At 43.6% G+C, this 24,217-nt stretch overlaps 1 protein-coding gene across 9 annotated transcripts in view; it reads left to right on the plus strand.

Annotated features, from left to right (window-relative positions):
• Positions 1–2,982: 2,982 nt before the first annotated feature.
• DHDDS (dehydrodolichyl diphosphate synthase subunit) overlaps positions 2,983–24,217 on the plus strand; it is a 33,480-nt gene continuing 12,245 nt past the window's right edge. For 3 of the 9 annotated variants that reach the window (XR_004349377.1, XR_004349381.1, XM_032628498.1), the window contains exons 1-8: positions 2,992–3,071; positions 3,777–3,892; positions 5,946–6,062; positions 8,451–8,593; positions 11,341–11,457; positions 12,288–12,389; positions 18,654–18,768; positions 21,284–21,391. Coding sequence is in view for 1 of the 9 variants with exons in the window: in XM_032628498.1 (XP_032484389.1) it covers positions 3,830–3,892; positions 5,946–6,062; positions 8,451–8,593; positions 11,341–11,457; positions 12,288–12,389; positions 18,654–18,768; positions 21,284–21,391 (765 nt within the window). In the remaining 8 variants the exon portion in view is untranslated. Of the gene's footprint in view, positions 3,165–3,776; positions 3,893–5,945; positions 6,063–8,450; positions 8,594–11,340; positions 11,458–12,287; positions 12,390–18,653; positions 18,769–21,283; positions 21,392–24,217 lie in introns of all 9 variants that reach the window. The other 6 variants (XR_004349386.1, XR_004349389.1, XR_004349388.1 and 3 more) reach the window with 6 other exon arrangements.

Consider the following 24,217-nt stretch of genomic DNA (forward strand, 5'->3'; position numbering starts at 1 on the left):
TGCTAGGTGGCCTAGTTTGTGTAAATATAATGTGTTGGTCTTCTCCATGTTCTTTTGGGGTTTTATTGTTTACAAACTTCTTTTTATATTGAGAAAAATAGCCAAAGCATCTTTGACAAAAGGTCTGCACCAGCCAAAAAGATCTGAAACATAAACTTGGGGGCCCCTCTTCTTGAAGTGGGAGGTCTTGAACTACACTTTCTTTTGTGTTCCCCTTCCCCTGTTTCCTATTTCGAACAAGATCTTCTGTCCTAAACCCTGTATTCCTACCCCCTCTTCTTTCCCCCTTCGTGCCCTCCCCCAAAATAGTCCATACACCTATACGTTTAATTTGTGGGGTGTCTGTGATTAAATGATTTGTGCAAAAATCCTGAAGAAGCTAAGAACTCACCATCCCTTGTTCTCAATCTCCTGAGTCATGACCAATCCTTGATTTGATTCATTCCAAACAGACTGCTGTCTTTGCATGGATTAAAACCTACTTTAATCTCTAATCCTAGGGTAGAGAGGAGCAACGAGGGGGCCTTCCATGTAGAAAGTGGGGTTGGGAGACCACGAAAGGAAAGATGAATGTATAGTCAAGTCACTCAGGAACTTTTATGCAGGTGCAAGAAACTTATGTCAAAGTGGCCGCAAAATTGTTTAATAGGAGACGGACGAATGTAACTCCATGTTTACTGCTAGAAACCAAAGCTTTGTGTGAAATCTTGAATTTATGGGGAGGGAGGGAGGGTAGAAAAGCATGTACCTGTTCTTCATCCCTTCCCCTCATTACTGAACTGCAGGAGACTGAGCCCCCTTGGGCTTTGGCGACCCCATCTGGGCAGTGTTTATTTGTTGGTTGATTTTGCTGTGCCAGGTACTTCCTTTCCCATTTGCTATCATTTTGTAACACACATGCTGACCCCTTTCCCTTCCCCTTCTTTTCCTTGGGAAAATACAATGAATAAAGACTTATTGGTACCGAAACTGTCATCTCCTTGGTTGATATTTAAGGTGCTTTCTTCCTACCATTATTTCCACTTTCTTGGATTGGGACTCAAGTCACAAGAACCATTAAGTTTTCTGTTCAGCCATTTTGTTAGGAGTGAATCTTGAAAGTTCAGTCTTTTTAGCACCTCATTACAGTGGATTTTTGTTTCTAGTTAAGGCCTCTTGTCCTTTCCTTGGAAGCTGCCACATTCAAGAGGGGATTAAGGGCTTGGCATGCATAAGAATGGGGTTGCCTGTGCCACTGACTGGGATGAAAGGATGGGGCCATGGCTTGGGGCATGAGACCCTAATAATACTTTGTCCCTTGCTCCTTAAAGCCCTTTACAAATCTTAATTAATTAACCCCCTGCAGCAACCCAGGGATGGAAATACAGGGGAAACTGTTGAAATTGAGGCCAGAGGAGATACACTGACCAGCTATAAACACGTTAACAAGTTCACTAGCCTTCTGATGAACACTGTATTTTTAAACATCTAGCTCCCCCTAAGGGAAGGAGGGTTTAGAAAAGAAAGACTTGATTGGAGGCCTACCAACTATCACCCAAAGTGCACGGAAACGTTAACAGAACAAGGGTAAGAAGTTTCATATATCCCTCTAGGGACTTCCTACCAAAAGTCAAAGCTGACCTTGGAAGATAAAAGTAGCAAGCTACTACTGGACTTCACTAAATGGTTTTCCTGCAAAACTGAAGTAATCAGCTAGGCAGAAACTTACTAACCTACATGCAAAGCAGGAAGGATGGAAAAGCTTAAGAGACCATTCATGGGTGGGTTACTCATCTCTGTAGGGCATTCTTTGATCATTTCACTCTGTTAAAAATAACCCTTTCATCAGAAAGAGTGGAAGACAAAAGTAATGAATCGGGAGTCATGACTACAGTATCTCTTGCCTTGTTTCCTTGACACTGCAACCCAAAGTAAGAAACTACAAGAAGATTCTCTGAAAATGGTAAAGTTTTTTTTTTTCCCCTTCTCTCATTTTAAGAAAACTAAACTCCCAATATCTTTTGTGAGTTAGTGCCTCAAATTCCTGCAACCCTTTTCTTTAAAGGTTTGGTACAGAATGAATGCCCTTGATTTTTCTGTCAGGGTTAGTCGATGGCCTTTTCTTAAACTTTAGAAGTCATTCTTAGAGTTCTTTCTGGCCTTAACCCTTTTTTGAGTTCTTTGAGTAGGTCCTGAGAATGCAAATCCCAAAATCTTGAGTGCCTTAAATCAGCACAAAATGGACTGATATTAAGTGCCCTCCCTGTGAGGCTAACTACGGCTAGGAACTTCGCAAACGATTAAATTCACTAAATAAGACAAAACGGTATAAAAACAGGATATTTAAGACTTCTACCGGGCTTCCCTGGTGGCGCAGAGGTTAAGAGTCCGCCTGCCGATGCAGGGGACATGGGTTCGTGCCCTGATCTGGGAAGATCCCACATACCGCGGAGCGGCTGGGCCCGTGAGCCATGGCCACTGAGCCTGCGCATCCGGAGCCTGTGCTCCGCAACGGGAGAGGCCACAGCAGTGAAAGGCCCACATACCGCAAAAAAAAAAAAAAAAAAAAAAAAAAAAAGACTTCTACCAAAAAAAAACCAAACAAAAAACACTTGTACCAGAGCTCTAAAGCCAGTGTAGCGGCCTTCCAGCTAGCAGGACGCCGCCTTACCCCTTTTCTCAAAAGTCCAAACTGCCACCAGTGGCTAAGAAGTCCCAGCATTTCTGAGGTGGGGCTCCCCTAATTCTTGCCCCGTAACCTAGCCCGCCTGTCTACAGACTTCTCGGCTCTCCCAGGTGGTCTGAACCCCGCCTTCCCCAGCCTGGTCCCTCGCACGTGGCCCGTGGCCGGGTAGCCCGCGCGGTTATCCCCTTCACCCCAATCTGCCCCGCCCCAGGAATGCGAACAGTCGAGAACTCTAGCTCAGCTCCGCCCCTCCTCCGAGCGCGCAGGCGCAGGCCACGGCCCCGCCCATTAGGTGACGGCAGAAGCGTGTCCCAGCGCCAAACGATGACGTGTTCTTCCAGCGCCACGTCGTGAGGAAGTGTCGGTCCCCTCGAGCTGTTGAAAGCTGCCGGCGGAGCCTGTCAAGGTGCTGGATTCAGGGGGTGGATTAGAGGAGAAGACTGAGCGGGAGGCAGCTGTGGGAGAGACAAAGGGGACCGTGGAAGATACAAGTGAAGGAGTAAATAATTGGGAAATCTCTGGGGTAGGAGGTAACGGGTGTTAGTGACCCGGAGCCCCGAGAGTGGGAAACAGCCTGGTGGAAGATGGAGAAGGAAGTAGGGGGAAGGATCAGGATGTAGGCACTACGATGTGACAGGAAGCAGACTTACATGTTCAGAAAAAGGCAGTGCAGACTCTGAGAAAAAAGGGGATGGGAGGGAGCAAGGTCCACCAAGCCCATAGACCCAAGGAAAGGCCTCTGCGCCCAAAGGTCCTATTGGCTTATAAATTCTGGGTAGTGAAAGGCTAGAGGCTTAGGACAGTGTCTTTTTCTTTTTCTTTTTTTTTTTTGGCTCTGCCGGGTCTTAGTTGTGGCACACGGGATCTTAAGTTGCAGCATGCAAACTCTTAGTTGTGGCATGTGGGATCTAGTTCCCTAACCAGAGATCAAACCCGGGCCCCATGCATTGGGAGCGCAGAGTCTTAGCCACTGGACCACCAGGGAAGTCCAGGGCCAGTGTTTTTGGATTCTAATGCTGGCTGATCTCTACCGTTTTGGTGAATCCCTGCAAGTCAGCCATAGTTGTTTGCAGGTGTGGTGACTTCTAATTCTCTGTCTTGTTTATACAAGGTTACCTGGTTGGTGACTAATTGTTCTGTGCTTCTTCTGCTGAGGCAAGAACTATGTCATGGATCAAGGAAGGAGAGCTGTCGTTTTGGGAGCGGTTCTGTGCCAACATCATAAAGGTGAGCAGTGGCCCAATGCACCAGTTGGCCTTTTGGTTCGTTGGGTAATCTTATATTAAAACCTGTTATAAAAACTGGGTAACCCATGATGTTTATGGATTTGTAGTGGAATTTAGCAATGGTATCAAAGAGCCTTAGAATTGCAGGTAACTTCCAGGTCTACATTTCTGGCAGATTATTGTCCTAACTCTCACATTTTCAGGAAGCCTGAGACCTCCCAATATCATTGGGCAGCATAGACTGTTAGATCTTCCTGAAATTTGTTTCCCTAGAACTTTGATCTATTATTCCTAGTACTGTCCTCTGGGCTTGTTTTGTTTTGTTTTGTTTTTTTAATTTATTTTTGGCTGCGTTGGGTCTTCATTGTTGTGTGCGGGCTTTCTCTAGTTGCTGTGAGTGGGGGCTACTCTTCGTTGCAGTGCATGGGCTTCTCACTGTGCTGGCTTCTCGTTGTTGTGGAACACGGGCTCTAGGCGTGCTGGCTTCAGTAGCTGTGGCATGCGGGTCAGTAGTTGTGGCTTGCGGGCTCTAGAGCTCAGGCTCAGTAGTTGTGGCCCACGGGCTTAGTTGCTCCGCGGCATGTGGGATCTTCCCAAACCAGGGATTGAACCTGTGTCCCTTGCATTGGCAGGCAGATTCTTAACCACTGCGCCACCAGGGAAGTCCCTGACCTCTGGGTTTAGATAAAATAACTAATCGTTCTTTGATGTGACAGTAGAGCATAATGGTTAAGAGGGTTCTGGAGGCAAACATGAATGAAAGTTCTCTTCTATCGTTTATTAACCATGTGACTTTATATGGTGATTTTGAGGATTAAATGAAACTACATAGAAAACACTCAGCACTGTGTCTAGCAGTTTTTAATTACTATTATTGGGGCTGTCCTTCAATCATTTCAAGACTACAATCACTCTGTTTCCTACACTCCACTCCCTAGATCTTCCCTCAGCTTTTTCTCTAGGAATCACAGCAATGTAATATCCTCCTCACATGAAAGGTTTGTTATTGGAGCCAGTCAGCTTGGTTTTATTTTTCAGCCACAGGCTGTCAAGCAGCAAGTAGCAGTGAATTTATGAGTAAGTAAGCCTTGTACCCACACATACACTCACACACAAATGCCAGGTGATCTCAGGCAGTCCAGGAAATAGAAAAGCATCTCCTCAAGGAAACACTGTGGTCACATGTTGGGAAGAACAAGCTACATGACTTTACTGGAATTTTTTTTTTATGGCTATATATGGGGGACAAAAGTAGAAAATGTTGGGAGATGCAGGGGAAGTGGTCTATGAAGAGCCCCTCCAGTGAGGAAAAATCGCCCAAGGAGTGAATTTTTGCTATGATAGACAACAAAAGTCTGCTCTAGGCCAGGTAAGAAGTTTTGTTTGCCCCCAAAATATCTTTTTTGTTTGTTTTCAAATGGCTCCTGACATTTAAATTTTTATAAAAATCTTGATTAGCTTCTCTTGTAAAATAAGAAGATCCAACAATATGAGGCCCCCATTCCTGTGTGACAGGACTCGGATACAACTGAGAAGTGTATGCCTCTTTTATGTGGAGGATGCCCTTTACATTTGGCCATACCCATCAATATCCTTCCTGTGCCTTCCAGTTGAAGGCTAACGAAACCAAGGTGGTGGTTAAAGGCATATGGTTAGGAGATGAACTCTGAAAGCACATAGACCTAAATTTGAATCCCCACTTTGTTTCTTCTTGGCTGTGTGACTTATGCAAGTCACTTGACCTCTCTGAGCCTCAGTTTTTTCACCTATAAAATGAAGATAACACTATTTACTTCATATGTTTGTATGATAAAAAATTAAGATGAAATGTGAAAAGCTCAGCATAGTACTTGGCATGTGGTAAGGGCTCAATAAACATATAAATAAAAATGAATAAAAGTGCTTAATGCTTATGTATTGAGCTAAAAGTACAGAATACCCAGTTCCCTTCCTCAGGGCTTTTATCATATAGCTCAAGCCTGTTAGCTTGGACTATTGTCTCCCTTTATCTCTGAGGAGTATGTGATGTGTTCATTTGTCTTCTTACTTCACAGGCAGGCCCAATGCCCAAACACATTGCGTTTATAATGGATGGGAACCGTCGCTATGCCAAGAAGTGCCAAGTGGAGAGGCAAGAGGGTCACTCACAGGGCTTCAACAAACTGGCTGAGGTGGGTACACGTTGCAGAACCCAAGGTGAATGGTCTGTGGAGAATTGGATTATAGCTAGAAAACCAGGCCCTGAGTTTGCTGTGGTTTGAGAGTGCTTTTTTATAGCTGTTTGTCTGTTTTATTGCTTGCTTGCTAGCCATAGATCTCATATCAACATTAACAGAAAATTAAGTCATCCAGTGAATCATCGCAAAATATTAGAAATAAGAACAAAATTGTCTCCTCTTACCACCTTAATCAACAATTTATGTTTTTCTGTGCCTCATCCCAATCCTTGTAATATGTTCAACATGACTTAACGTTTATAAAATTACATCTATAGCTTTGATAACCTTATTTTTTTCTTGACATTTTGGCAAGTATTTTTCTAGGTTGATCTGTGGCTTTCTACCTATATGTTTTAATGGCTGTGGAACATTTTTCCTGAGGATCTGACATAGTTTGTTTAGCTGCTCCACTATTACTGGACATTATAAATGGTACTAGTTTAGAATAAATTCTTAGAAGTGACATTTCCAGAGCAAAGGTAGAGGGTAACTACCCATCCTGAGGTTGAGGGGTTTCTCAGGACACAGGCCTTTAAGTGCTTAAACTAGGAAGAGTGCCAGACAAACCAGGACATCACTCCAACCAAACGTCATCAACATTTTACGGTTTTAATGCCCACTGCAAATTGGGAAACAGTAAATTTATCAATAAGAATGGAATATGTCGATCTTTGTGAAACTCTGTAGCCCACGGATCCCAGCTTCTTGGCACAAGAACACGTCCTGAAGCCAGGGCAGTGATATTTTTTGCCTTGAATGAGTGGTTGTGGGGTTCTCTCCAACACTGAGGTCTTCAGGTTTGTTGATCTCAGTTTCTCTTTTGTGACTAAGAGGCAGGTTTTGCCTAGTGCTTAGGAGCTTAAGCTCTGTAATCACTCAGAACTCATTGGCACCCCTGCTCTGCCACTTCCTGGCTCTGTGACCTGCTACAAGTTACGTAGCTTCCCTTTGCCTCAGTTCCTTCATCTGTAAAATGGGGAGATTACATGAGGATTAAACAAGATGGCACAATGAAAAGCATGTGGCACAAGACCTGGCATAAAGGATGTGCTCAAAACATTGAAGCTGTTGTTATTAGCCTATATTAACTGAGGTCAGTGGTGGGCTCCGACCCAGGTGTACCCACCAAGTTTGCTGCCTGGTGAGATCTTCAGGTCCCAAGCCTATTCAAGTGTCAGGTTTGCGCTGGTAATTTTCCTGAGGTGGCAGTGAATGGGTTTGTATGTCTGATAAGGGATTAGAAAGGTAGCTCTTCAGCTTTATTTCTTCAGTTCTGTTTGAATGTCTTCTGTCCCTTACCTTTAACCTCCAGGCTCCCCATCTCAACACTGTTATTCTCATCTCCAGTTTGTTCTCCACCTTTAGTGGCACTGGGTTAGAGCAGTACCGTACCAAAGGACTGAGTTTAAATTTGAGTTTCACTTCTTTTTTCGTTGAGGTATAATTTCATACAGGGAAATGCACAGATTTGGGGTTTTGACAGTTGCATTCATCTGTCTAATCCACACCCCTGTCAAGATATAGAACATTTCCATCTCTCTAGCAAGTTCCTTTGTGCCCCTTCCCAGTCAAACCCTGTCCTCCCTCCTCTTCTCCTCCCCTTCCCCCTCACCTTCTGATTTCTATCACTCTAGATGAGTTTTTGCTGTTCTAGAACCTCATATAATGGATTCATATGGTAGAGCTGTGGACTTTTGACTCGTCTTCAACTTTCTGAGCCTCAATTTTATCATCTCTAAAGTAGGCATGAAAACAATAATTCCTTTCTCAAGGGGTAGCTTGAAGAATCAAATGAAATAATGTATGTGAAAACCCTTTGCAGGCTTAAATGATACACAGCTGTGCAATTGTTGCTTTTATTCTTATAACTCATCAGCCTCTCAGTCTATTGGAATAATGATGTTATGCTGTGAGTAATAATACCTTGTGTTTTTATGTATCTTTAGCCACCTTGTGAGGGATGGATTGTGATCCTATTTTACAGATTAGGAGACTTAGGCCCTGAGAGGTTAAATGATATGCCTGCAGTCACATAGCAAGTGCTTGATGGAGTGAGAGACTAGAACCTAGATCTTTATTCTCTCAGTTAAGAGCTCTTTCCAGTAAACCACAATAGCATCAGCATAATAGTACTCATTAAGTTCACATTTTTCAGTCTCTCAGGTGGTGGCTTTCTGCTTATTTGGTTCATTATTCTGAGAGAAGCATTGGTATTATCCTAGCTTTACCCAGTTTGGGGAGGAGAAAAGTCTGTCTCTCACTGAGTCGGGGCTGAGGCATCTCCTGTTTCCCTTCCTGCTCTTTCCTTGTACCCTAGCTCCTTGCCTTCTCCCCTCTCAGACTCTGCGTTGGTGTTTGAACCTGGGCGTCCTAGAGGTGACGGTCTACGCATTCAGCATTGAGAACTTCAAACGCTCCAAGAGTGAGGTAGATGGGCTAATGGATCTGGCCCGGCAGAAGTTCAGCCGCTTGATGGAAGAAAAGTAAGATGCTGTCAGAGGGGGAGCCTGTGTTCTTATACCACCTCCAGCCTTACCTAACCCTCAACTGTCTTTTCTGAGGCTAGTTAAGGAACTCTAAACCCTTCTACTGTTAGTTAGACCTCTTCAGTGGCAAATATGGCAAGCTAGTTTTTCTTTCTTCCTTTCTTCCTTCCTTCCTTCCCTCCCTTCCTTCCCTTCCTTCCCTTCCTTCCCTTCCTTCCCTTCCTTCCTTTCTTCCTTTCTTCTTTCTTTCTTGGACATTTATTTGAGGATATAGAGGTATTTCACAGAATTCAAGGATACGGATAGCCAACCTCAGGCAAAACCGAAGCCAGGGATTGAAATCGATTAGGTAGAGCCTCCTCGGACATTTATTTCCTTTGCTCCACAGGCTGACTTTGTCTTCTTCAAGAGAGCTGCTCAGAATGAATTAAAACCCTTAATTGGTCCACCTTAGTTCATATTTCTACTCCAGGACCAGTGAACTGGGACCAGGGAAGTAGAGTGAGAGAGACTTTGAAAAAGCCATTTTCTGCTGTGCAGTCATCCCTAAAAAGTTACTGTACTTCCCTGCATATACCCTTGGACGGGATAGGATGATGCATAAAAGCCCTTTATGGGGATGAGTCAGTACTGTTCTTGCTATCACTAAGTTTAAGCTTAACTTAGGGAGCAAAGCCAGAATGGGGCAAAATGGAAATTTGGTGGAGATTATTTGTTTCACAGCGTGGAACCCTCTTCAGCCAGGACTGCCCCAAAGTGTTCATTACAACCATTCTCTGCCCAGCTCCTCCCCACACCAGGACCAGGAAGATGAGAGAACAGAGAGCTTAGAGCTCTAGTGGAGCTGGGCCTGGGACAGGTATTTCCATCCCTGTGTGGGTCAGGGTGTGGGGAGCATAGCCAGCCTTCTCTCTATCCATATTAGTCTCTGGGCCACAGACATTACTCCTTCCCTTGTGGCTCAGAATTCACACCCAAGGGGCTGGGGACAGAGGTAATGGGGACACATTCCAGGTGTTCAAATTCTTCAAATTCTTCTGTACTTCACACTAATCTTACCTTTTTTAAGTGTTTATACTATGTGTCAGGCCCTGAGCCTAACATGTACTCTCATTTAAAATTCATATTATCCTGTGAGAAAGATATTATTATCCCATTTGTAGAGAGGAAGAAAGTAAAAACCAGAGAAGTTTAGGGGTGTATCCTGGGTCACACAGCTATCAGGCAGAGCCAAAACACACAGGGTCTTTCTGACTCTAGAGCTGAGCTGTTGTCTGCTGTAGAGACAAGAAGCAGTCTTAACACTTCTTGAAAGATCAAAATGCATGGCAGTAGAGGTGCTCCTGAGATTGTTCTAATCAGTTACGAGTAGAGAAGATGGTCTTAGGTTATGAAGTCCTAGACAGAGCAAGAAGAAACCTTAGTGGTGGTTTTCCAGCAATGTGCCACAGAAACCCGTAGTTGTGAGGAGTGGGCACGCAAGGACCCAGAGGGAATGGGGTATACAGTGCTTGTTTGCATTTATCTATTTTATATGTTGGGCTTCTGTTTAAGGTTTGATTTGAAGAAAGACTTGTTTTGCTAAAAGAAGTTTGGAAAACCACTGGCCTAGTTCAGTTTCATCAGTTGGGAAACTAATCCTGGTGAAGAGAAGAGAAAGGTTTGCCCCTGGTCACGCAGCTAGCTAGTGGCAGAGCCAGGCTGGGAGCCCAGATCTCCTGGCTCCTTGCCAGGGCTTTTACACCTCCTTAGTCAGGTCATGTGCCTGATGTCTGAGAATAAGCACTTTCACAGTATGACAGGGGTGGTTATGCAAGGTCAGATAGTAATCGGTGGCACTAGGCACTAGGGCTTGAATCTAGGTATTCTTTTTTTTTTTGGCTACACCACACAGCATGCAAAATCTTAGTTCCCCGACCAGGGATGAAACCCGTGTCCCCTGCAGTAGAACCACGGAGGAACCGTGGAATTCCTGAATCTAGGTGTTCTTATTCAAAGCAACATTTGAACAAAGTAATTTGTTCAAGATCAGACAGCTGGTGAGTAGAAAGCCAGAAATCGAACTTAGGGAGTTTGGTTCCAGAGCCTGTCTTTTTAATCACAACATTACACTGCCTCCATATATATATGTCTGATCTTGAACAAATTACTTAACCTCCCTGTGCCTCAGTTTCTTCGTCTGTAAAAGGGGAATGATAATGATGTCTGCCTCAAAGGTTGACGTAAGGATGGAATGCATGTAAAACACTTAGACCAATGTCTGGCACTTAGTAAACATATAATTAATGTTAGATGTTACAGAAGTAACCAATAATACAACTCCTGCTGTTGAGGAGTTTATTCACCCATCAAAATGGGACAAACAGCACAGAACATGTGAAATGCAACTTGTCGACAAGGACACACAAGGCGGTGTAATGTGTAGTAAAGAGGTTTGGGTTCTCAAATCAGGCAAACCTGGGATTCGGTCCCGACACAACACCTGATGGCTGTATGACCTTGGGCAATCCCTATCTAACTATTCTATCTGAGCCTCAGTTTCCCGCTGTAGAACAGGAAATGTAGTAAACTTCCTTCAGAGTTGTTGAGGGCATTCAGTGAAATAATACTTGTAGATCAGTGCCTGACACACAGGAAGGCACTCAAAAACTGGTAATTGAGTATCAGCTAAGCACTTTGCTTTCTCCAGCTCAGCAGGTGCTCTGTCCCACCTCCCAAACCTGCCTCCTTTCCCCCCTGATCAGGGAGAAACTGCAGAAGCATGGGGTATGTATCCGGGTCCTGGGTGATCTGCATTTGTTGCCCTTGGATCTCCAGGAGCTGATTGCACAGGCTGTGCAGGCCACCAAGAACTACAACAAGTAAGTTTTCAGATTTCCCCTTAGGGACCTGTATTAATCTATGACCCCCTGCTAACTTTAGGGAGACGTCCTGGCCCTTCGTTGGTCTGCATTTGGTACAAGAGGTAATGAGGAGTTGGTTTTGGATGCTTGAGACTTCTTCCTCCATCTGCAGGGCAGACCAGAGGTGGTTCTGCAGCACCTTGTTTTATGTGTGTATACTCACACATACAGTTTCTTATCTTCCTCCTTCATGTGCCTTGCCCCCCATGTACATATGTATTTTTATATATATATATGTGTGTGTGTGTGTTTAATTGACAGGGAATGGGGTGGGAATGTAGCAGGCCTTATCCCTGTCTCTGAAGACAGATCCTTCAAGAAATTCTCTTTCTGTCCCACTGCTTTAACCAATAGAGGGGATGACCTTGGAAGGGCATGTAGATGCAGAGGGGAACACTTTAATAATCCAGACTTCATTATGTGTGGCTTTGGAATATAATGCATATTTGGCAGTGGATTTGTTTCACATCAGACTTCCTTCCTATTCTTTGCTTGTTCTAATATCACAGTGAATTCACATCCTCTGAAAGCTGGGGGTTAGCAGAAGGGAAGAAGATTAGGAGAATAATAAGGGTCAGTTAGTATTTTTCTTACTACAAAACTAATATGTTTTTTTCCCAAGAAAACTTGGAAAACTCAAAAAATTAATAATCTCGCTTTTCAGAGGTATCCATGGTTAACATTTGGTGTGTGTTTGTTCTACCACAGAAGGGGTGCTCTGTAATAAGTGACTCCACTCCTTAGTCCCTGTCCCCCTTTGGTAAATTATTCTGTTCTTCCCTTCTCAGGTGTTTCCTGAACGTCTGTTTTGCTTACACATCCCGTCATGAGATCAGCAATGCTGTGAGAGAGATGGCCTGGGGAGTGGAGCAAGGCCTGCTGGATCCCAGGTATTGCAGTTGTTCAGCATGATAGGGAAAACAGGCATACACCGAACCATAAAATCCCTCCTAAGTCATGTACTTGAGCCAGAAGTCAAATCGGGAATGTATGTGGAAAGATTTGAGAGGGGTGGTCCCTGCACTTAGAGCTTTGGAATGACTTCTTATAGCCTGCTTCAGAGTTTCTGTGTTCACCACAAACCAAGAAGCTCCAGAAAAAATGGCATGGCTTGTAGCAACACTGCGGCATTCAATAAAACATGATGCCCTGCTGGCCCTTTGGCAGAGTTTTTCTAAGAATGATTTTTCAGGAATGCAGCTTGTTGGGGGTATTGGCCTTTAGGCCTCTCATGTTACAGTTTCATGCAAGATCCAGGTATTTTTCAAAAAGAAAGTTGTTCATCATTAGCAACACGGTAGAATTATTAGAGCTGGAAGAGACTTTAGAAGCCATCTATCTGCTCAGTCCCTCCCCTGTTATTATTAGTGTAACCTTTGGTAATAATATTAGTAAACTAACAACAGCAGTAGTAAAATAATAGTAGCAAAAAACAAGCCAGGCAATGTGTTATGCTGTGTTTATTTGATTAAGTTAATATTCTCATGTTTAAGAGATTTGAGTCTTTTCTCCATTTTATAGATGAGAAAACTGAGCTCACATTGAAATGACTGTCCCAAGGTCATTCTGCTAGTAAGTGCCAGAGCTGGGACTTCTATCAAAAACTGTCTGATTCCAGAGCTTTTGTCCTTACCTTTATTATATATGGGATTGTGGGACCCAGGAGGTTTTCTGACTCCCTTCTTGGGTATAATTCGATTTTCCTGGGAAACTAAATTAAAAATGAAGAAGTTTCTCAGTGAGAATGAAATTAACATTATCAATATTATACAAATTAGCATAAATTTATAATGATGATAAGCATGATAAAGGCATTGATGCATGGTTCAACAAGAATTTATAATAAGAGGAATGAACCTGGTAGGGAAGGCTCCCCAAAGGAAATGATAAATGACATAAGAAGGGGGTGAGAGGATAAGCAGTAACTGGGGAAAGAAGCAGTATTATGAGGAGCTTTTTGGTTGCACAAATACTGTTGGAATAATTCAAGTAGAGAGTACTTGGAAGGGAGCTTGGATTATGGTGGTGATGGTGGAATAGACCAAACAGACTGCATTAAGAGCTATGAAGCAGATCAAATAGAGAGGACTTGCGGGGTGGTGGTGGGATGAATTGGGAGATTGGGATTGACATATATACACTAATATGTATAAAATAGATAACTAAGAAGAACCTGCTGTATTAAAAAAATAAAATTCAAAAAAGAAAAAATATTAGTGAGAGAGAAAAAAAATCGAGAGGACTTGATGGATTGACTCTGGGATAAGGATGTGTTATGGGTGACTCCAGGGTTTTTGACTTATAAAACAGTGGACAGTGGTGCCCTTTGCTGTGCTGAGAACCCTGAGAGGCTGCAGTTTGAGGAAGAAAGTCAGGAGTTTGGTTTGGGATATATTATAGATGTTGAACACAGATATCAGGTTGACAGTAGAGAGAAGTGGGGACTAGAGATAGCAGTCTGGTAACTGAAGCAAAGAGAGAGCATGAGGAATCTAAGGAGAGTCTAGAGTGAGAAGAGAGGGCCTAGGATGGAGTTGTGAGAAGAGAGGGCCTAGGATGGAGTTTTGAGAAACTCATAAGTTTTACTGGCTGGGTAGAGGAAAATAAGCCTTAAGGAAAAAAGAGAATCAACAACCAGAAAGGTAGAAACAAAAGGGCTGCCAGTATTACAGAAGCCAAGAAAAGAGGGTGTTTGTTAGCGCAGGTGGGGTGGCGGGTGTGCATTGGTGGGAGCAACAGTGTTAAATGCTGTAGAGAGGTCAATTAATATGTGGATTGAAAATTAGCCATTGGGGGAGAAACATTAAGATACTGGTTAAGTTGGCAGTATGGGGGCTGGGCAGGAAGATGAGATATAAGTAGATGAGGGATATATAAGTAGATGAAAGGTATTGATAATTTTCTGATTCTTGGCTTGGGGAATGATTTCATAGTTCATTTTATTCTTAGTGCTTTACGATTCATGTTTTATATAATTTTTTGTATAAATTAAATAACATATTTTAAAAAATAAGGGACAAATGTTTATGCTAAAAAGAAAAAAAGCTATTTAGCAAGCAGATTTAATATGCATTCATGCCTGGAACTAGAACTCTGATCTTGCCTCCTAGTGCAGTGTGCTTTATACTGATACCACATTGCAGTAGCCACTGACCCCCTGCTTCTTGCCCAGCTAGTTTTCTCATATCCGTTTTCTCTGCCCTGCGTGGTTTAGTAACTTGCCTGTGTGGGTTAGTCATGCAGACATGGCGTGGGCTGGGCGGGTTACTAGGGTAAGGAGGCTGATGTCTCAACCCATCAGCTCCGGAAGCTTGGTGTTCAACTCAGACTGGACTGATCAGGGCCTGAGGCAGTGGTTTTTACATTATTCAGCTTTAGACAAATCCATATTTATAACAGAGTCAATGAGTTAATTATAGTCAGGCTCTACCCTTCCCATAACTGGAATTTTTCTATTCTCTCATCACCACCATCCAACTCCTCATTTTCCTTTCTTCCAGGGTAATATATTTTTTTCTACCAGTCATTTTAATAGATTGTTTTTTGAATCTCAAATTATAAAAGAAGGAATTAGGTTTAGCATAAATGATAGTTAATAAACTCTCTTGAGCAGGTCTTGACCATCTGTAGGCCTCTGTCTTCCTCTTAAAACAATAGTGTTAATAATAATTGCCGGGCTTCCATGGTGGTGCAGTGGTTGAGAGTCTGCCTGCTGATGCAGGGGATGTGGGTTCGTGCCCCGGTCCGGGAGGATCCACATGCCACGGAGCGGCTGGGCCCGTGAGCCATGGCCACTGAGCCTGCGCGTCCAGAGCCTGTGCTCCGCAACGGGAGAGGCCACAGCAGTGAGAGGCCCGAGTACCGCAAAATAAATAAATAAATAAATAAAATAATAATAATTGCTAATGTTTACTAAGCATTTACTCTGTGCCCAGCACTTGCTAAGTATTCCACGTACATTATTTCATTTAATCCTTAGACCCTTTGAAGTAGATACTGTTTTTATAAATTGAACCTTGCTGTGAGGTTAAATAACTTGTCCAAGTTCACACAGTTGACCAGGATTTCCAACCTGGCTCCAGAGCTTGTGTTCTCTTTCACTATGGCATACTGACTGCCTTATAGGAAGGTTGAAACGAACAAAAACACAGTATAAAAATAAAAATTAATAACTAATAGTTATCAGGGACTTCCATGACTGTCCAGTGGGTAAGATTTCGCCTTCCAATGCACAGGATGTGGGTTTGATCCCTAGTCACGAGCTAAAATCCCACATGCCCCGTGGCCAAAAAACCAAAACATAAAACAGAAGCAATATTATAACAAATTCCATAAAGACTTTAAAAAAAAAATGGTCCACATCAAAAAAATATACTAAAGGGGCTTCCCTGGTGGCGCAGTGGTTGAGAGTCTGCCTGCTGATGCAGGGGACACGGGTTCGTGCCCCGGTCCGGGAAGATCCCACATGCCGTGGAGCGGCTAGGCCTGTGAGCCATGGCTGCTGAGCCTGCACGTCCAGAGCCTGTGCTCCGCAACGGGAGAGGCCACAACAGTGAGAGGCCCGTGTACCGCCAAAAAAAAATATATGTGTGTGTGTGTGTGTGTGTGTATATATATATACACTAAAAATAAATAAACAGTAGTCATCAGATCTTATGAGGCAGGCATGAGACTAGTAGGAGTTTATCATGCATATTCTCATCTAATTTTCGTATAAGGTAGTGACTATTATTTGTCTTATTTTATAAGACCAGTTAACGAAGGTTTAAAAAGTTTCATTGACGGGCTTCCCTGGTGCTCCAGTGGTTAAGACTCCGCACTTCCACTGCAGGGGCTGCGGGTTCGATCTCTGGTTGGGGAATTGAAATCTGCATGTCATTCCGATGCTGCGCGGCGCGGCCAAAAAAAAAATGCAGACACATTTGAAATTCAGAGGAGTTATGTGGGGATCCAAAGTCCCACAGCAAGGTAGTGGGTCTGGAAATAACCTTTATTCCTCTTATTTATGTAGTGCTTTATAGTTCCCAAGGTACACTCAAATCTGTTATTTCATTTGATTTGACTCTCACAATAACCTATAAGTAGATAGGACAAATATGCCATTTCAAAAATAAGAGAGCTGAGAAATTGTTGATTGCACAGGGTTTCACTTTTTTTTTTTTGGGGGGGGCTGCTCCATGTGGCCTATAGGATCTCAATTCCCCGACCAGGGATTAAACCCAGGCCATGGCAGTGAAAGTGCCAAATCCTAACCACTAGACCACCAGGGAACTCCCAGGTTTCACACTCTTAATTAAAGAATTAAGATCATGCTGTCAAGACAAGACTCAGGGAAATTATCAGGGAAATCTGAACCAGAGCCCTTCCTATTGCCCAGTCATAAGTGAATATTATTTACCATATGACGGTACAGAAAATAAAGCTCCCTCTGTGGTTTGCAAAACGATGACTGAGAGATGGAGTAACTTACCCAAAGGCACACAGCTAGTAAGTGTAGATCCTTGTTCTGAACACTCAGCCCAGATCTCTGCTTTTTTTTGACTATGCTCCCAGAAAAATGTTCCCACACAGAAATTTTGTCTTCTAGACCCTTCCTAAGATGCAGCTGTTACCACCTGGAGATTCTGAATCCTGCCTCTGGGTACTTGGCAGGATAGGTAAACAGTATTCTTGGAACCACCACACACCAGTCTTGCAAATACCCTCTTTCCGTGGACTGGAGAGTTTAACTTAAGATGAGTGCTGCCAGTCCCCATTCTTCTTCATTCCGTCTCCTTTCTGAGTGTCTGTCTGCTTGGGAAAGTAGCTCTTATCAAACACAAGAGGGCTCATCATTTTGCTGTTTTTTCAAATCCTAAGTAAAGTGGATGTTCTGCAGTGTTTCACGGTCCATATGACTTAAATTTAAGTTTTTTTGTTTTTTTGTTTGTTTTGCGGTACGCGGGCCTCTCACTGCTGTGGCCTCTCCCGTTGCGGAGCACAGGCTCCGGACGCGCAGGCTCAGTGGCCATGGCCCACGGGCCCAGCCACTCCGAGGCATGTGGGATCTTCCTGGACTGGGGCGCGAACCGGTGTCCCCTGCATCGGCAGGCAGACTCCCAACCACTGCACCACCAGGGAAGCCCAAATTTAAGGTTTTAAAAATGTTCTCTATCATAAATTCAAACAATAACAGAAGTATATAAAGTAAAAAGAGATAGTATTTCCTTCTTATCCAACCTTCCAGAGGTAATCACCATTAATAGAATGGTGTATGCCTTTCTAGATTTTGTTCTTTGTTTATATATACATGTATTCACATGTGTGAGTAAGTGTGTGTGTGTATTTTCCACACTGTATTTTTTCTGAAATGTGCTTTTTTTCATTTAATATTACATCTTAGACATCTTTCCAAGTCCATGCGTTTAGATTTACCTCTATTAAAAACAGTTGCATAGGGGGCTTCCCTGGTGGCGCAGTGGTTAGGAATCCGCCTGCCAACACAGGGGACAAGGGTTCGAGCCCTGGGCCAGGAAGATCCCACATGCCGTGGAACAACTAAGCCTGTGTGCCACAACTACTGAGCCTGCATTCTAGAGCCCGCGAGCCACAACTACTGAGCCCACGTGCCACAACTACTGAAGCCCGCGCGCCTACAGCCTGTGCTCCGCAACAAGAGAAGCCACCACAATGAGAGGCCTGTGCAGCGCAACTAGAGAAAAGCCCATGCGCAGCAACGAAGACCCAATGCAGCCAAAAATAAATAAATTTATTTTTAAAAAAAAACAGTTGCATAGTATTTCATCAAATTGCAGAATCATAGGGTGTATCCATTTTAAAAACAAGTGTTTTAAGTGAAGGACAACACATATTCTGGTGGGTGCATCTGGTTTTAGGCTGCAACTAAATGGCTTTGGGCAAACATTTCATCTTCTCTGAGCCTCAGTTTCCTTATCTATAAAGTGAGGATAGAAGTACCTAATGTAGTTGTGAGGATTGAAACCATTCATTAATTTATCAAGCATTTGCTGAGGGCCTTCTACATACTAGGTAGTGTTGGCTAATGTATTTGATGTTATTCTATAAACTGGGAAGCTTTATATAAGGAAGTTCACCATGAGAATAATCCAAAAAGAGATGTGGACTTATCTTTGTCTCTTCCCCACTCACCTTAGCGATGTCTCTGAGTCTCTGCTGGATAAGTGCCTTTATACCAACCACTCTCCTCATCCTGACATCTTGATACGGACTTCTGGGGAAGTGAGGCTCAGTGACTTCCTCCTCTGGCAGGTAGGTCGTTTCCAACCATTGTTCTGTTTGTGTCGAAACTGAAAACTGTGATTGCACCCACAAAACAGATGGGAGGGTCAGCTAAAATCCAGAGAAATGTCTCCAGGCTGTGCCTGGTAACTTTTGCTATCCCTTCCTCATCTGTCCCTGGCTTTGTGAGCCTGTGTAGTTCTTGCTGTCTAAAGTACCCAGGGGAAGAATCAAGGCTATCCGGCTGTGGTGAAAGCTTTATTGTACCTCTCTTTAAGGAACTGGACTTCTGCCTTAGGTCCCTGAGCATAAGCTTCTGCCCTGGTAACCTGCCATGTCACCCAGCACCTCTGGGCTAGAACCTCGCCTTGCATTTACTAATTTCTCGCCTTTAGAATAAAGGGCTGCATCTACACAAGCACAGGCCACAGGAGATATAAACTGTATGCAGACTTCTTCAGGGCCTGCCATTGCCTATCAGCTCAGTTATCCCAGTGTAGGTAGTTCTCTAAAATCCCATATCTAAATAAGTTTGTCTTTGCTTGAAAATCTCCATTATCTGTTAAGTTGGCCCCTGGGTAGCACTTGGCTGGGGGAAATCTTGTTCAAGGAGAGCCTGAAGGGAGAAACTCAGCTTGGAAGCAATTCACATGGTAAAGTTCTGGAAATTTTAATGGACCATAGTCTTAGGAGTGAGCTAACAAGATTTAGCTACTGAAGATACTTTAGTCTTTGGCTATATTGAAAGCAGTATAATGTGCATCTTGTGGTTTTATGGCCCATTCTGCTGGCCAGATTATGTCTAGAGAGTTTACTTCTGGGCACTGGGTTTTACGAGATTGCACTGGTAAACTAGAGGACTTAGCAGAAGAGGCCAGCCTGGATGGCAAGGAGTCTGAAGCTCATGTCCTATAAGGCAGGGGTCCCCAACCCCTGGGCTGCGGACCACTACCAGCCTGTGGCCTGTTAGGAACCGGGCCGCACAGTAGGAGGTGAGCAGCGGGCGAGCAAGCAAAGCTTCATCTGCCACTCCCCATCGCTCGCACTCCTGCCTGAACCATCCATCCATCCCCCCACCCCACCCTGTCCATGGAAAAATTGTCTTCCATGAAACCGGTCCCTGGCACCAGAAAGGTTGGGGACCGCTGCTATAAGGAATGAGTGAAGAATAATGGTCTGGAAAAGAGAAGAATGGTGATAGTTTATTCTCTTGGGAAAAAAATATTGAGGTCCTCCTTTGTGCTGGAAATATGGCAGTAACCAAGTTACAAATAATCCCTACTATCATTTATTTATTTATTTATTTACTTATTTATGGCTGCGTTGGGTCTTCATTGCTGTGTGTGGGCTTTCTCTAGTTGCCGTGAGCGGGGGATACTCTTTGTTGCAGTGCTTGGGCTTCTCATTGTGGTGGCTTCTCTTGTTGCGGAGCACGGGCTCTAGGCGCGTGGGCTTAAGTAGCTGTGGCTCGAAAACTCTAGAGCGCAGGCTCGGTAGTCGTGGCGCACGGGCTTAGTTGCTCCGAAGCATGTGGGATCTTCCCAGACCAGGGCCCGAACCCGTGTCTCCTGCATTGGCAGGCGGATTCTTAACCACTGTGCCACCAGGGAAGCCCAATCCCTACTATCTTAAAACTTACAGTTTGTTGGAAAAGACAAGTGAACAAGTCATTACAACCTTGGGAACAGATAACAGGCAGTTCTAAGCTAGCCTTCAAATATTTGAAAGAATGTCACTTTGAAGAAGAAATAAAGTTGTTCCAGAGAAACGACCTGAGACCTTGGTAGGTGACATTGGTTTAACTTAATGAGCTATCTGACAGCTAAAGTTATCCCCCTTGAGGCACTGAATTCCTCACCAGTAAAGGTGTCAAGCAGTGGCTGTCAAGAATGTTCCAAAAGGGAGTCTTATATCAGTGATGATTGTTAAAGGTTCACCCAGCTCTTTGCTTTATGTATGTTATCTTGTTAAATTGTCACAGTACCTTAAAAACTAGTTATTCTTATTACCCAGTTTTACAGTTGAGGACACTGAGGCCCAGAGAAGTTAAGTAACTTGCCTGAGGTCAAGTAGATGGTAAACGGTGGAGCCAGAATTCAAAGCCAGGCAGTCGGGCCCCAGAGCCCATGCTCTTAACCATTGTCCCATACTCTGCTACTTAAAAATAACAGTGGCAGCTACCATTTGTTCATTGCTAACTTTTATCAGACACTGTGTCTCCCAGATGACCTCTAAGGGCCAAGAGCCAGTAACATAATCTAGATGTTATTTCATAGTCCTAAAATTGGCTTAGAAAAATCCTGGTGGAAATGTTGATCTAGTCTCGCTTTAGTTCTGCCTTGCTACAGGCAGGTGATTTTACTGCCTCAGATGACCCGTCCCCTGTTGGTGAGGGAATCCGGGCTGGCGGCAGCTGCAGCTCAGGATGCCTGTCCAGCCTCATCTCTGGGTGTGATCAGCCTGCTCTTTCTTTGGAGCCTGACCAGGGATGTGTTCCAGTAACATGTTATTAAACCATACTCTCTTCCTTCCCCACCTTTCCCAGACCTCCCACTCCTGCTTGGTGTTCCAGCCTGTTCTGTGGCCAGAATACACGTTTTGGAACCTCTGTGAGGCCATCCTGCAGTTCCAGATGAACCATAGCATGCTTCAGGTAAGAGTTCAGGGCTGGCCTGGCTGGATGGAATGGAAGAAAAGGTTAGCATTGATGGCCACCCAGGGCTGTAGATGTCAGGCACTTGCTGATAATCATGTTAATGATGAGGAGCTGCCACTTACTGAGTATTTGCTATGTGTCAGGCACTGCGAACAGTTTATATGCACTGTCTCATTCAGTGTTCCCAAGAACCCAGTGAGCTAGGTATTATTAGCCCCATTTGTGCAAATGAGTAAATCAAAATTATTTAGCTAAGGACACATAACCAATAAAAGATGGAACTGGGATTCAAGTGATAAATCTTTAATCTCTTTACTATGGAAACCCAGGAAAGGCTTCTCAGAGAGATTGGCCATTATTCCCTGAAGGAATTGGCCTAATAAAAGATTGTAGAAGTGGAAGTATACAAAATCCAAGATGCTTCCAGAGGGATTAAAAATGAAATAGCACTGTCTTTGTATGAAACTGTGTTCTACCAAGACTTGAAGTTCTGCTTTCAGTTTTGATCACCAGATCTTGAAACAGGTTTCATTAGGAGGCAGAGTCACCTACGTCTGATTAGGACTCTTAATAATAATGGCAGTGTGTGTGGTGGTGGCAGCTAACGTATTGAGGGTCTATTAAGGCACTTTGGTGTTTTCATGTAAGTTTTCTTATTTAACCCTTCCAGCAATCCAGCAGGCTTGGCGTCCTTGTTTTTCAGATATGGCAACAGAGGGGCGGGGAAACTGTCCCAAGGTCACAGAATTTTAAACCCAAAGCTGGTGATGCTTCTCGAGTCTGGAGAGATAATGGCCAGGAGGAAATAATGATCTAAGTCAGGGCTTTTCGGTCCCCTTGGCATCGCAGACTCCTTGGAGAAGCTAACGAAAGCCGTAGACCATCTCCCTAGAAAAATTGCAAAGATCACTCTAACACATGGCATTTTGCATAGAACTACATTAATCCCTTTAACACATAAACTACTTCTGGGGGTTCACATAACTCCTGAAATCTTTCCATGAATCCCAAGTCCAGAACTCCTGGAATAAGTCAATCAGATCATGAAGGTTTGGTCATGTGCTTGATCACTTAGTCTCAGAATTTGAAAAAGGAAGTAAAGTTCAAGTAAAAGGAAAAACAGCAAAGTCTCAATTATCCACTGTCAAAGAGGAATGAATATCAGATTTTTCCAAATGACCAAGTCTCCCTTTAAGAACTAAAACTTTTTTTAATCCTATTTTGATAGAAAACTTTCTGAAACAGGTCTTGTGCATAATTCATTAACACCTTCTGTATACCAGGCACTTGCTAATGATGATGATTAGAATAATCACATTCTAATGATGCTGCTGATGATAATATTGTTAGTAACTGCCCTCTTGAAGTACTTCACTGTGCAGGATGGCCTTGAAGGGTGGGACTCTTTCTCTAAGCTAGATTGTCCCAAAATACTTGGCTTTGGGATTTCTTGTATATGGTCAATGGCTAATTTTGACAGCATCCCTTCTTCCCTTCTCTTCCTATTTCCAGTTTTAAATCAGCTACAGGCAAGGAAACCAGGCAACCAAGCTTGTTAGAGTTATGTCTGTAAAGTGAGAGTAAACTGGCCTTGCATGAAGCCCAGAGGATCTTGGTGCACGAGCTTTTGTGTATGGATATTCTTGTCTCTAAGTTGGCTGCTGAGAAGTCTTTTAGTAATTTCAGGTTTCTCAGATACTTTCCCACATGGCTATCGGAGGAATTACCTCAAGTTTCACTCATTTCATAAATGTCTATTACTGAGTACCTGGTCTGAGTCAGGCACTATGTTAGTACTAGGCACAAGAGAGTCACGCACATATACACACTAACAAACGTAGTAAGGTAGATAGCTAGGGGGAAGCAGCCTCAGGGCACAGGGATATTAGCTCGGGGCTTTGGGACAGCCTGGAGGGGTGGGATGGGGAGAGTGGGAGGGAGGGAGACGCAAGAGGGAAGACATATGGGAACATGTGTATATGTATGGCTGATTCATTTTGTTGTGGAGCAGAGACTAACACACCATTGTAAAGCAATTATACCCCAATAAAGATGATTAAAAAAAAAAAAAAAAAAAAGAGAGTCACGCAGTTGGTTGGCCAGACAAGATCCCTACCTTCGTGGAGCTTGTATTTTTACTTGAGGAGACAGATAATAAGAAACAAGTATATACAATAATTTCAGATTGTAATAAGGCAATGAAGAAAATAGGGTGATATGCTAGAAAGTAATGAAGAGAGCAGGAGGTGCTGAATAAAGCAGTCAAGGAAGGCCTCTCTAAGGAGGTCTTTTTTAAGCCATTATATTAGAGATGAGAGATAGCCAGATGGGTAAAAATCCGGGGGGAAAGAATTATTCTCTGCAGAGGGAGCAGCAAGGGCAAGGATACTAAAGTTATAAAGTTTAGGTCTTGGAAGAACAAAGAGGACAGCACACATGAGGGAGAAGGATGTGGGATGAGGCTGGGTAGGAGTCAGGCCTCTGATCACTGAGGGCCTTGCAGGCCATGGTGACACATCTGAAGACTTTTGATCAGGGGAGTGACAGGATCTGATTTATATTTTGTAAAAATCACTCAGGATTTTCAAAGGGCAGGAGTCAGAGACCAAACTCCTACAGTAGTCCAGGTGGGAGAATGTGCCTCAAGGTGGGGTTGCAGCTGTAGAGAAGGGGAGGGCTGAGTGGACTGAGATGGAGGAAAAACAAAAGTTAAAGCAGAAACAAATGAAACTAAGTTGATAATATAACCCCCAGAGAAAGGGACTAATTCCAGTTACCTGAACATAGTTCTCTGACTATACGTTTTTAGTGGGATATATTCTA

This window comes from Phocoena sinus, chromosome 1 (assembly GCF_008692025.1).
Source record: "Phocoena sinus isolate mPhoSin1 chromosome 1, mPhoSin1.pri, whole genome shotgun sequence".
In the NCBI taxonomy this organism is placed as follows: domain Eukaryota; kingdom Metazoa; phylum Chordata; class Mammalia; order Artiodactyla; family Phocoenidae; genus Phocoena; species Phocoena sinus.